Source organism: Thunnus maccoyii, chromosome 9, assembly GCF_910596095.1.
Source record: "Thunnus maccoyii chromosome 9, fThuMac1.1, whole genome shotgun sequence".
NCBI classification, from domain to species: domain Eukaryota; kingdom Metazoa; phylum Chordata; class Actinopteri; order Scombriformes; family Scombridae; genus Thunnus; species Thunnus maccoyii.
In genome coordinates, this window is record NC_056541.1 from 6,886,895 (window position 1) to 6,900,134 (window position 13,240).

Sequence of the window (13,240 nt, forward strand, 5' to 3'; positions counted from 1 at the left end):
AAGACATTCAGTTTACTATCATGGAAGACTAAAGAAACCACAAAATATTCACATTTGAGAAGCTGGACTTTGGACATTTTTTCTTGAAAATGACTCAAAACAATTAATCGATGATCACGATAATTGGCGATTCACTTAATAATTGGCAACTAATCGATTAATCAACTAATCTTTGCAGCTCAACTTTGATATCTAACATGTTTTAAGTTTTACAGCACTTTTGACTATGGTGCTATAAAATTGGCTTTAATTTTGGATTTGAACTATTACATTACCATTAAACACTACACACCAGTTAAAGCACTGGAACACACAGTTTTGCAAACTGAGCTGCAACAAAAAAAACAAAAAAACCAACAGCGAATAGCCATTTGGCCCCCAGAGGCTGTAAGGCTCATTACATTACAACAACTATTGGAGGTCAACATGCTCATGTTCAGCATGTAACATCTGGCATGTTACCCTCATGCTAACGGCAGCATATTCACTCATCAGCAATTGAACTGAATTGTCGAATTATGGTATTTCTCATGCACATGTCTACTTTCAGTTGTTTCTTACTTTAATTTAATAAAAATAAATAAATAAACAAAAAAAGACTCTCTCATTGCTGTATATTATCAGCTACTTAAGAATTTGTACCATGAATATTGAGGCATTGCCCGGCCTCGATTATAAGACTCTCTCGATAAAAGCGTCTGCCAAATGACAAAATGTAAATGTAATGATGAATACCTATCCAACTGGGGACCCAATATACACCGTTCATTCATTCATTCATTCCCCTCATTCAGCCAACACATTGCAAGGATTCAGGAGTGAGCTGCATATGCCGTTGTTCATCATTCTGTAAAAGTTGTCCTTAATGAATGCAAGAAAAACCTATACCAAGCCAACACAAATGTTTCCCAATCCATCTCAGGCCACTCAGACTCTGTTAAGCCTCCAAATCCAGAAAGCACAGATTTAAAAAGATTCTGCCAGAGCTTTGATCACTCCAATAATGACTTCCTAGCTAATTTGCAAACAATGTGGTGCTGGCCTGGCAGTTGCCCAGCCTGCAGGAAATCTTTTAGGAGGATTCCCTGAAGCTTGACTTTTCATTTTTGTTTTTATTACCTTCAACAAGTCCTCCATTTAAAATCTGCTATGCTGGCCTTGTTATTTTAGATTTTCCAGGTTCATGCCTAGAGACTATTACAGTATCTCTAATCTAACCTAATATCTCACTAAACAGATTTTACTTTCATCAAATGTGTACTTTAGTACAATAGGGCTTGATGTTTCCAGGGGAGTTCTAATTGTTTAGTTTCAGTGGATTTACTATTAAATGTAGACTTAATCTTGTAATAACAGGGCAGTCCCTGAGGCTCATGTAGGTCTCCTTATCCCACACTTGAAGACCGGAGCAGCTGGAATAACTCCCTTCACCTCCACAGTCAACCACTGAGACTGGCAGTGAAGCTTTCTCACAGGAAAAAAAAAAAAAAAGAAAAGTAAAAAAAAATCCTCAAAATGTAGAAAATGTATCTTTGCACATTTAAGCAGCCTCAGATGCATTATTTTTAGCACTAAAACATGCAAGAGAAGCACAAACGGGACCAAAGCATGCACAGATGTTCAACCAAAAACTAAAATTACAACTCAGCACTACGTCTACATTAAATTACAGAGAAAACACCACGGCAAAAGACTCCACGAGTACCGTCCAGCCGCAAGAAAATCAAGGCCAGATTTGACGTGCAACCCGCTCAGACGGCGCAGTGGAGTGGAAGTCATTTTCTCTAAACAAACACTGAAGGGGCGGGAGTCATAATCACAGGGAGGCGGTGGCTGGGGGTGAAACATCTCAGCGGCGGAGGCCCGGCTTTGATCATGTAGACAGAAGGGTCGTCTCACTAAGGTGTTAATTGAGAGACCTCTGCCATATGTCCGCAAAGGCCGAGGACTAACCTGATGTGGACCCAGAGGGCCGCTAAGCCTGATGTACCAACCGACACCAGGCTGTACTTCCACTAGATCTGCTTATGTGTTAGTGGGAAGCCAGTGGGAGGCTGTGGAATGCTCTGCGTGTTGTTGGAGGATATGCACAATGTACAGATTTAACAATAAGCTTGTTGAGAGTGCCAACAAGTATGAGCTCATGAAATGTCAGTGAAATAAACAACAGGCACATGAGCCGCTCACACGCTATAATCAAAGTGGTATAATTGTGCAAATATTTTCCTTAAGTGGCAGTTATAAGCATCTTTTACAATTACAAGTACAAACAAACTGTTTTCTCTTTCATGCAGGTTCAAGGTTCATGCAGAAAAAAAATAATCAAATCATCTCGTCTACAGGAAGAAATAGCGGTTAATTATTTTCAAGTTTGCTTTGTGCGTGGGATGTTGATTCTCAAGACTGTGCAGACAGACAGTCGGACAACATCGTGAAGACAGAATGTCCTTGTTACTATGTACCATGGTGGCAGGACAAAACAAGACGGAGCTGCTGGTTGCAGTGTCCAAAACAGACTTTTTTTGCTCAACTGTAAAGGACTGGTATGGTTAAAAACAAAAAGGTTCTTTCCAGGAGTTAAGTTTGTTAGTTACTCAGGTTATTAATAAAAAGGCAAACATATATAGGTTTGCAACTAATGATTATTTTCATTATGGATTAATCTGTCAATTTTCTCCATCAACCGATTAGTTATTTAAGCTGTAAGATGTCAGAAAATGGTGAAAAATGGTGATAACTGTTCCCCAAAGCCAAAGATGACGTCCTCAAATGTCTTGCTGTTTTCAGTCCATAACCCAAAGACATTCATTCAGTTTACTATTGCTGAAGACTAAACCAGAAAGTACATACTTATTATTATATTACAGTCAATTGAGAGGCTGCAACCAGAGAATTTTGACTTTTTTCCCTCTAAAAAGAAATACAAATATTTCTTCAATTGACTAATCATTGCAGCTTTACAAATATACATTAATTGCTAGTTTATACACTTAAATAAAAGTAATTCTAATACAACAGCCCTGCAATTAGTCCTACCTTCATGAAGATTTAGTAAAAAACAGATCTCAATGACAACGTTTTGAGCCAAAAATCGGCTGTTCATCAGGTAAACAGGCATCCAGTCATCCAAACATTACGATTGGGAACCAATGTCAAGCAGTAATTGAATTTAAACAGAGCTGAACAGCAGTATAGCTGGCAATATCCTGAACTCATTTTTAAAATATTTATCTGAACTATATTATATTTTCCCAAAGTGACTATTAAAAAGACCGGATTCACCCCAACTGAAGCAGGTTGGGACTTTTATGTCTGAAGGAATGCTTTGTTAAGCCTCCTGAATGAAAGCACTGTTTGTAATCTGTATTCTTATTATGCTCAAGTGTAGAAAAACGGATTCATAGACATGCCAAAAGTGCCACACTGGAAGGCAAAGAATTTCATTAAACTGCTGTCCGAGAGCTCAGATTCTTCCCCTTGACATATCAATTCAGTGCTTTATCTCTAGAAAAAGGAAAATGGAAAAGCCTCAGAGTCCAGCAAAAGATGCAGAGCCCTCTATTTGACCCCGGAGAAAGGCTTCAAGCTCTTCATCGGGACAATAGTGACCACCATCTAGGTCTATATCCCCACTATTCTGATCCTAAAATGCCTCAGCTCCCCACCATGACTTTTGTAGAGCTTTCATCTGCCTGCCTCAATCTCTAAGAGAAAGAAAATAGGTAGTGGCATGTCAAATCAGTCGGACTGGAGGAAGAAAAAACAACTCTGCCTGTATGGTTTGGATACTGGATACAGATATGACCGACAAAACATTCATTTACATTGTTGGTAGCATTTTGTAGTTGATGACATATAAGGAACAGACAATTAAAAGAATGAGGACACTGAAAGTACATGCTTTTGTAAGCTTGAGGTGAGGATGTTTGGGGACATGGCAAACGTGTGGTTCAACCTGGTTTAAGCTGTTAAATCCAAGGCAAAGATGAGTCAGTGTGGGTCATATAATGGTGAGGGATTACCAGGTCACATGAGAGAGATTGTGGGGAAACAATTTCCTACAGTTTAAGAGTCCTCAAAAAAGGAAGGCACCACAACAAGGCTCCCCGAGTTAAATGTTAATGTAGAAAATACACGTTGCCTCCTGTTCTGCATGATGCACCACATTTCCCTCCACATGCAGCTCAAAGTTCAACCCATACTTCAAGCATATGAGATAGTTCCAACACTTGCATGACACCTGTTCGGTGCAAACGAGGTTGCTTAGTCAGAAAAAAAAAACACCAGATTACCACGACGTGCAGGTACAACAAACAACATATGACTTTAAACATAATCCTGCTTAACCAGCAGCGCTTCATGGGATTGTCTGGTCTTGTCGCTATAGCTCCACCTGACCCAAGAAATATGCATCGAAGATACACAGTATTAATACAAGTAATTAAACCAAGCGTTCATGCATACTTATATAAGCGCAAAAATATCCATAAAAGCTTAATTACCCATAAGACTTGGAAATAAATATACCCTTTACATAAATGAGAAGCTCCCTGCGACTGCAAGGCGTCTAACTTACCCGACGCAAAGTGTCTCCCAGGCTCCTCTCCTCTATGTTAACTCAACTGCTTGTCCTCGGAGTTAAAAAAAAACTTGGTGGGTAGATGGTCCGATTCAAGATAGAAAAGCAAAACTACTAAAAGTTACAAGGATACACTTCAGCCCCGTGGCACACAGCTCGTCCCGTCGGCACCACCAGCAGCCTCTTTGTACTTGTCCGCCTCAGCAGCAAGTTGTTAAACCGCGGTCATGCGCAGTCGGTGCCCCGCTCAGTCCGCTCAGTGCTGATATGAAGGTCAGTCAGTGCCACAGGTGTAGCTTACCTGCTGCTGCTAGGTTGGCCTACTTCTACTGCCTGAGCTACTAGAGCGCTAAACAACCAGGATATTTACTCTCTAACCTGTCTGTTGAAAAGTTAAACTAGTAAAAAAGTAAGACGTAGCGGATTCTGCATTGGAGTAGCCTTTAAAATGAGTAAGCAACCGGTTAAAGTTAGTTAGCTATTTAAGAAGAGCTTAATAGTTTAAGGACATTTTGCTAACTGCTGATAATTTTGACAATTAAATGACCTACACAGCAAGACGTCGAGCCAATCACCGGTTAAAAGATAACTGAAACATACGTTATGTTTAGCTAATGGTAAAGCTAACACACCTCCTCCTCCTTCTCCTCCGCTAAACAATATAGTTCTTGGAACATCTGATGTGTTTCAAAGGGTCCATTTTCAGTTGGCGCATTAATATCAATATTTCTTTATCATTCTGTGTCACAGGACTATGTTTTGTGGCAAGTACTTTTAACGGCTGTCTGTGAAATAATTGGAAATATTTAGTGTTTAAGAAGTTTAAATACAATTAAAAACCGTACACTGTTTCTTTGGATAAAATGGAAGATTACATATAAATTAAAAATACCAAAACACACACCTGCAGTACAGATAGTGCTTGGTCAGGGCAAAAACTCCCAAACGAGCTTGACTGTGCAAGGGCGCCATCTTGTGGCGTTTTGTTTTAACAGCATCAGTGTAGAAAACATTGAGCCAGCCAACTGAAACTATGTGACCATGGACAATGTAAAAGGTTTGTGGCCTATTTGTGGTATTTGCTTATTACCAATAGGCTATATATAATATATAATGCATAATACCAAAAAGCTAATTATGATTATTATTATATGATGGAGAAGCCAAAAGGTCTTGTGGGGCTTTATAGCAGGGTTTTGTTTTCATAATGTAGTAGGCTTTTTCACATAAAACTGAAGCAATTAAAATAAGTGATATCTATAAAATCTGGAAACAGGGATGCAGGCAGTGATTTGTGCAGGGGGGCATGGGCAAAACAAACTGATTTAAGGAAACTTAGCTGACTTTGTTTACATAGTGATTGATTGAGATGACACTTCACTCAAAGTTGTTGTGTATGTTTGTTACAGATGGATAGATAGGATAGACTACATGGCCAAGAGTATGTAGACACCAAAACATGACATCCACATGCAATCGTTGAACACTGAGCGTCTGCTGCTATGAAGGCCTCCTCTCTTCCGGTTTCAGGCTTTCCAAAACATTTTGAAACCTGGCTGCAGGAATTTGCTCCCATTCAGCAACAAGAGCATCAGTGTGGTGAGGTGGTCGACTACTGATGTTTGGGGATAAGGTCCTGGCCGGCGCCCCAGTTTATCCCAAAGGTGCTGAATGAAGTTGAGGCCAGGGCTCTGTGCAGACCAAAAACCATTTGTTTATGGACCTGGCTTTGTGCTTGGAGGTACTGTCACTATGAAACATAAAGGACCTTCCTCAAACTGTTGCCACAAAGCTGGAAGCCTTTCACTGGAAATATGAGGATTAACCCAAACTGTGAAAAACATCCCCAGACAAAGATGTATACTTTTGGCCAGATAGACAGACAGACAGATAGATAGACCATGGGTGAGAAAAATAAAGACAATCTGTCAAACACTTATTAAAGCTGAAAAGTTCATCTGTCCAACAGCAGAAATAATGTGCATTCACACTATCAAAGTTATGAAACTGTTCATTCACTCTCTACATATCTTTTTCAAACCTGCAGAAAAAGTGCACGACCCGTCTTGTGCAATGAGTGTATGAATTCAGGCATGCACAGAGTCTATTATTCTGGTCACATCCCTTCTATTGGTAACATTATCATTTCATCACAAACCAGTTGAGTTTGTACAAAGCGGCTAGTGTTTCCAGCGGGGCCACACCTCTCCAGCAGCTCTGGATTGGCCCTTATGCCATCACTCCCTCCACCGAGTTCCGCGTTGCAGAGCATTTAAGTCCTGCAGCGTTTCCTCCAGCCTCTACTCTCAGGCTGCAGGAGATCCATCTGCCACCATGTCCGACCGTGGATCCTTCGACACCAACGTGGTCACCATGACCCGCTTCGTTATGGAGGAAGGTAGGAAGGCGAAGGGAACAGGAGAGATGACAACGCTGCTGAACTCGCTGGGCACGGCGGTGAAGGCCATCTCCAGCGCTGTGCGCAAAGCTGGGATCGCCCACCTGTGAGTAAACAATCCTCACTGCGAGGAGATATAGTTTTAGTCTGGAGAGTTATAGTGGTAACACATCTTGCACGGTTGTTTTAGCGCTGAAAAGTACTGAAGATGGAGGTTTCAGTTGGTCTCATGCGTAGATCCACGTTGGAACAAACTGAGCTGGAGATTCAGGTTCTGTGTGCACCAATCAGGAAGCGCATACTTTAAACCACCACGCCCACTTACATATGACTTTGCCCAACATGCAATTTATTTCAGCACATTTCAGCTACAGGTTTAGTGTCTTATTTATTTATGTGTCTGGATTCATAAGGAAAAATGTGCAAGAAAAAAAATCTATGCTATTCCTGTTTTACTACTTTTTATTTCCTTATCTTTTGTTGTCAGTTTCTACTATTTTAAGCAGCTTGAAGATAAGACTTAACTGAACCCTTAAAGGGGTTTTCCTCTTTAAGGAAAGGTTAAAATAAATGATACACATTCCCTAAATATCTACATTAAAATAATGTGTACATTTTACCTATTTGGATTGTTTTAAAGTGTCTTTTTTGAGCAGCAATCCTTGTAAGTGCTAAACTTCTGTGGCTGATGAGACTGATTCAGACTTCACTTCAGTGATTGATGCAATACTTTACTCAATCACAAACTTAACTCTGCAGTTTAGAAATGCAGTGTCATCCATCCTTTTGCATTTTTATCACATTTAAACATGAGACTGTGGTTATTATGATTTTAATTCTAATCAAAGTTACATCAGTACAAAGTCGTAGCTGTTTAAATACCTTTTTGTAAGTTAAAATACAGAAGACGGCAAAATAGAAACTACTAGAAAGCTGAATCTGCAGCTCAATAAATTAGCCATAAATGTTTGAGAAAGGTTGAGTTGTTGATTAGTAATTGAACATTTATACATTTGCAATCAGAGAATCGAAATCTGTCAATAAAATTAATTTCATGCCACAACGGAGGCAGAGAGTTTGTCACCAATACTCATGTTTTTTTTTCAATCTTTTCTGTCTTTCCAGTTACGGCATTGCCGGCAGCACTAATGTGACAGGTGACCAGGTGAAGAAGCTGGACATTCTGTCCAACGATCTGATCATCAACATGCTCAAGTCGTCCTTCACCTCCTGTGTGCTGGTGTCGGAAGAGAATGACAAAGCCATCATCATAGAGCCAGAAACGAGGGTAAGTGGGTCTGTGTGACCACTAGAGAGTGACTAAACTACATGTTAAGACAAAACCTGGCTAATATTTGAGTTTCCTTTTGGACCCTGCGGAGCTTTAAAAACCTGCTTTCAGTTATTTCGGATCTAATCTCTTGGAATGTCCCCTGGGCAAACTAAAACGGGATCGTCCAGTTTCCTCTGGATGAAATTAAATGTCTGTATTCAGTTTTGTTTTGTTTTTTCAAAAAGACTATTAGTTCCTGTCAAAATCATTCTTAATTGAAATTACTTTCATGACCCCTTATCCAGTCCAGCAACAATCAAACTAGTATTAAATTGTCTAGATTTAACAACAGAGATAACAGAATCTATCATTTAAAGCACTTTTCCTTCTCTTCAAGGGCAAATACATCGTGTGCTTTGATCCTTTGGATGGCTCCTCCAACATCGACTGTCTGGTCTCCATCGGTACAATCTTTGCCATCTACAGAAAGGTACTTGCACAGGTTTTTGTCAAATTTGAACCAAAAAGATCCTTTATGTTTCCTATATTTACTAATTTAAAGCTAAGTAATGACAGAATAAGACGACTTTACAATTTGCCTCCACAAATTGAAGGTCTTTTATTACATTTTGACAATCCTGAGTTTTTGAAAGCCAGTACAAGACACTTAAGACTCTAATTGTGTTTATTATGTGCTGATATCTTGCTATCAATGCCAAATCTTTTACAATGATACAAGGATTTCTTGTATGTCTTTAAACTTACTCAACACGCTTCCGTTGGCTAAAACACTCCTGACATGAGATATAATGAGGGAATGATTTGATGATCAGATTGTACTTTTCCCTCAGAACACAGATGATGAGCCATGTGAGAAGGACGCCCTGCAGCCTGGCAGGGACCTTGTGGCAGCAGGCTACGCCCTCTATGGCAGTGCCACCATGATGGTTATCTCCACGGGCCAGGGAGTCAACTGCTTCATGCTCGACCCAGTTAGTACTCTATTGAAGGGGACGACACAAAAACTCCAGCAAATTTTGGATATAACACGAGGTTCTGAATGTTCTTTTTTGCTTTCTGCTCATCAGGCAATCGGTGAATTTATCCTGGTTGATCGGGATGTAAAGATCAAGAAGCGAGGAAAGATCTACAGCTTGAACGAAGGCTACGCAAATCAATTTGAGCCCGCTGTCACAGAATACCTGCAGAAGAAGAAGTTTCCTACGGTAAGGCTGATGTCAGGACATGTGTGGGGAGAGATTCAGGCAGAGTAAAATCTTTTCACAAGCTTTCAAAATAATAAGATAAATTGATTTAGTCCAGCTAATCTATCTTCTTCCAAATGACAAAGAATTTGGTGCAATAAAACATTTTTTGTTTTTATTTATTGGGGACAGTCCACATTAATCCACATGCATTAGAATGTAAATATACCAGAATTAACCATGATTTTCATATTTTATCTCTTTATCTAAGTCCTCTCCAGGTTTCACACTGATGAAATGTTTGTATTTTCAAATGTCGATCTACATAATTGAAAACATGTTAAATGGCCGTAGGATGGCAGTGAGCCTTATGGCGCCCGTTACATTGGTTCCATGGTGGCAGACGTCCACCGAACGCTGATGTATGGAGGAATCTTTTTATACCCAGGAAATGTGAAGAGCCCCCAGGGAAAGGTAAGGTCCCATCACTGCTTCCTCTTGCAGTTGTCTCAGCCACAATTTGATATAAATATTTATTGAAAACCCTCATATTTGTATGTTTATCTTTCCATAACTAAAAGGTTTTGTTTCTTTAGTTGCTCTCTTATTTTGAGCCATTTTCAGGGTAGATCTCCATCTAGAAAATGGCAACATTAGCTTTAGTCTCACTGGTAAAATGAGCCCATACTGAAGGCAGTGTCACAATGCTGTTTCTTCACTCTTCACATCCTTCCAGTATTTGCAAGAGTGAACCGAACATGGTGTTGTCACATTTTGACAAGGTAGAAAGCAGTTGACTTGTATTTAGTTTGAGAGGAGACGGAGAGAGGGTGTCAATGATCGTTGCAATATAATGCAGATAAATAAAGAATAAAACTCAGTAACAGTTACTAACTGTGCCAGCTCCCAATGAGTTAGTGTCTTAATATAGTTACCAAAGCAGTGTAGTGCTTTTTTTTTTTAAATAAAGAATCAACTGAAATGAGTCTTTGCTTAATAAACAAAGTAAAAAAGTTACACTACACTTAATGAAGAGTTGAGGGCCACAACACAAGCAAATAAGGAAAAATCCAAGTCCTAAATATAATAGTCATTTAGTATTAAAGGCTTTTTGTTGTACTCAGGACTCAGAGGGCCTTAAGTTTTTTTTGTTTGTTTTTCTCTTGTTTGCAGTACACTATCTGTGTTTGAGACAACTCTTGTTACCAATATCTTTACATCTTATCAAAATATGGAATACCTTGTATGACCCAGTAGCCAACAGGTTAAAGGATATGACTGGCTTGATATATCTTATTCCTTTTGAGCCATAGACCACCACTGATGTCCAAAAACTATTAAAAACACATCAGTGAGCCATACCGCTGCCCTGGGTGTCATGTTTCTTTTGCCCCAAGGACAACGGGCATGTTAGTTTTTTGTTGTTTGTTTTTTTTGCTCCATAGACTAATAACGGTGACATTTTTAGCCTCAGGAGAAAAAACACCACTGCGCATGCACAGGAACACGGTTCCTATTACAGAGCTCCGCTACCTTGTGTTGTAACATATCACAACCTCCTGACTTTGTGCTGAAGTTCTTTGAGAAATTTACATTGTAGTACAAAGTCAATAAACTACCATAAGCATTGTCTTCGGTGTGAAGGAACATGTCACCCAGTGCAGCGGTGTGGCTCACTAATGTGTTTTTAATAGTTTTTGGACAACAATGGAGCACAGAGGAATAAGATATATCAGGCTTTGTATACACACAATACTTGTAAGGAGATCTTTCTACCTGTGTTTCCTGTCTGTCTGCACTTTCAGCTGTCAAATAAAGTAAAAAATGCCCCAAAACATGATCTTTTCTAAAAAATTACAATAATAAATTTTAAAATAATAATTTAAAAAAATAGAATCCTACTAACATTTCTAGATTTCCTTCTTGGTTTGAGTCGGGTACTGTAGGATTGTTTGAATATTGCTTTTGGAGAGTTTAACATTTAGGACTAGAGACTGAACTCCCTCTTCTTCAAAGCTGCGGCTGCTGTACGAAGGCAACCCCATGGCCTTCATCATCGAGCAGGCGGGCGGCATGGCCTCCACCGGCCTGGAGAACATCCTGGACATCCAGCCTGATAGCATTCACCAGCGGGCCCCTGTGGCCCTGGGGTCTACTGAGGACGTCCTGGAGTACATCGCCATCTGCAAGAAGCATGCCAAGAAGTGACACCGCACCGACTCACTCGCACAACCATCACTGTCTGGCCGAAACCTTTTATCTCCGAACTTTTCAGGGACGAGGAGAGTGTGCCTTAATTTGAGCCTGGTGTAAATGTATTTTTCATTATGTCTTGTGGAGTTTGAAAGAGGTTTTTAAAGCCAAAAGTTTTCAGGGGTTTTTTCTTAGTGAAAGCATAAGAATAACCAAAGTTGGGAGTTACAAGGTTTTCATGCCATACCACTAATACTGTATATTTGTGCACAACAGAAAGAAGGTTGCACACATTCCACAAAAAACTACCAAAGACCAAAAAATGTGCCAAAAAACAAAGAATAATATACTTGATTAAACAAAAGTGAGGTTTTTTCCTCAGTTTACCTCCAGTTGTGCCTTTTTTGATTAGAATGAACAGACATTCTAGACGTATGAAGGACCAAATACAACCTCTATGCAATGAAGTCTGATGCCTTTTATTATGTGAACAACTACTGTTTGGAATGATACATCTCAATAAATCCAAATGAGTCTCAAAAGACAAAATCAATGTTTTCTTTATTTTGAAATATGTGTTTTCAGAAAGTGTCACACCCACAAAACTCATCTTGTCACAAATATATATAGTTTGTGTATTCATTGAGGGTTGGTTGTGTAATGTTTTTATTAGAGGATCAAAATGTTAGATGCAATGTTTCAGAGAGACATTGAAGTATTCTCCAGCATACACATTTTATATTGATACAAAAGCAAAAAGGCCTGCTTGAGAAATTAAATAGAAAACCTCAATTAATGTTTCAGACTCTTGAAAATGAATACTTGAAATTGTTTTAATGAAAGTTAGATGACATACTGTAGTGTCAAAAGTCAAGAGATACTTTATCCAGAGGATTTGACCTTTAAGCTAAAGGTCAATGAAGCTCACTGAGTCCAATGACATTTAAAGCTCACTTGAGTTTCTGTTGTACTAAAACAGCAACTGAGTCTGCTTCTCTTTACATTAAATTCATATCTCTTTTAAATCCTTAAGTCCTTTAATTGGTCATTTGCTGCAGATGAGAAAGAATTGGACTCCATACCGTATCAAAACTTTTGAGTTAGTACCATGTGAATAACAACATATCGAACAAGCTAATTATGCACATGCTTGCTCGGTGAGTTCATTTAAAGCATCAAAATTTAGCTATTCTGTTTAAAAAAAAAAAGGAACACAGCAGGATATTTTTTCATGGGATTATTACAAATACAACATTTGTCGCTGCATGCATTTATATATAAATATATAATATATAAAGCACACTGAGTTAACCTGGAATGAAATGTCCAATATAAACAAAATTGCCTTGCTTTCAGTAAGCAAATGCTTAATTTTTTAAATCAAGCTTCATTGTTTACCCCATGAACCTGGATATGGTGTTTGGAAAGACTATTGTCACAGCTCCAAACTGTCCTTAAGCTCATGTGCAAACAAATGTGGTTAAAATGCTGGAAAATCGTAGCAAAGAGCTTTCATATTACCCACTTAAGTCTTCAGTTACTGTTGTCCAACATGTTGCGTTGTGTTTTGACTAAATACATAAAAAAAGAGC

General features: G+C 39.0%; 2 protein-coding genes across 5 annotated transcripts in view; one reads left to right on the top strand and one right to left on the bottom strand.

The window, feature by feature from the left end:
• The window catches only part of kank1a (KN motif and ankyrin repeat domains 1a), a 68,234-nt gene extending 63,430 nt beyond the window's left edge, over positions 1–4,804 (bottom strand). The window contains exons 1-2 of one of the 2 annotated variants that reach the window (XM_042420695.1): positions 4,713–4,804; positions 4,577–4,622 (exon numbers count right to left, since the gene is read on the bottom strand). The gene's annotated coding sequence lies outside the window, so the exon portion shown is untranslated. Of the gene's footprint in view, positions 1–4,576; positions 4,661–4,712 lie in introns of those variants that run through there. The other variant, XM_042420694.1, reaches the window with a different exon arrangement.
• A 98-nt stretch (positions 4,805–4,902) lies between these two features.
• On the top strand, positions 4,903–12,440 carry LOC121903551 (fructose-1,6-bisphosphatase 1-like). 3 transcript variants are annotated; one of them, XM_042420700.1, is made up of 8 exons: positions 4,903–4,988; positions 6,110–7,083; positions 8,103–8,265; positions 8,648–8,740; positions 9,102–9,242; positions 9,339–9,476; positions 9,810–9,929; positions 11,472–12,440. In XM_042420700.1, the coding sequence occupies exons 2-8, from the start codon at positions 6,914–6,916 to the stop codon at positions 11,661–11,663; spliced, it is 1,017 nt and encodes a 338-aa protein (XP_042276634.1). In that variant the 5' UTR covers positions 4,903–4,988; positions 6,110–6,913; the 3' UTR covers positions 11,664–12,440. The 3 variants fall into 3 exon arrangements, with proteins under 3 accessions (XP_042276634.1, XP_042276633.1, XP_042276632.1); XM_042420699.1 differs by having other exon boundaries at positions 4,905–4,988; positions 5,989–7,083; XM_042420698.1 differs by lacking the exon at positions 4,903–4,988 and adding an exon at positions 5,546–5,636 and having other exon boundaries at positions 5,989–7,083.
• The last annotated feature ends 800 nt before the right edge of the window (positions 12,441–13,240 follow it).

Excerpts from the sequence above, each read along its gene's own strand:
- LOC121903551 (XM_042420700.1), top strand. The coding sequence starts at position 6,914 with ATGTCCGACCGTGGATCCTTCGACACCAACGTGGTCACCATGACCCGC. Across the intron at positions 9,243-9,338 it reads ACTGCTTCATGCTCGACCCA|GCAATCGGTGAATTTATCCT; the intron begins GTTAGTACTCTA and ends TCTGCTCATCAG. Across the intron at positions 9,477-9,809 it reads AGAAGAAGAAGTTTCCTACG|GATGGCAGTGAGCCTTATGG; the intron begins GTAAGGCTGATG and ends AAATGGCCGTAG.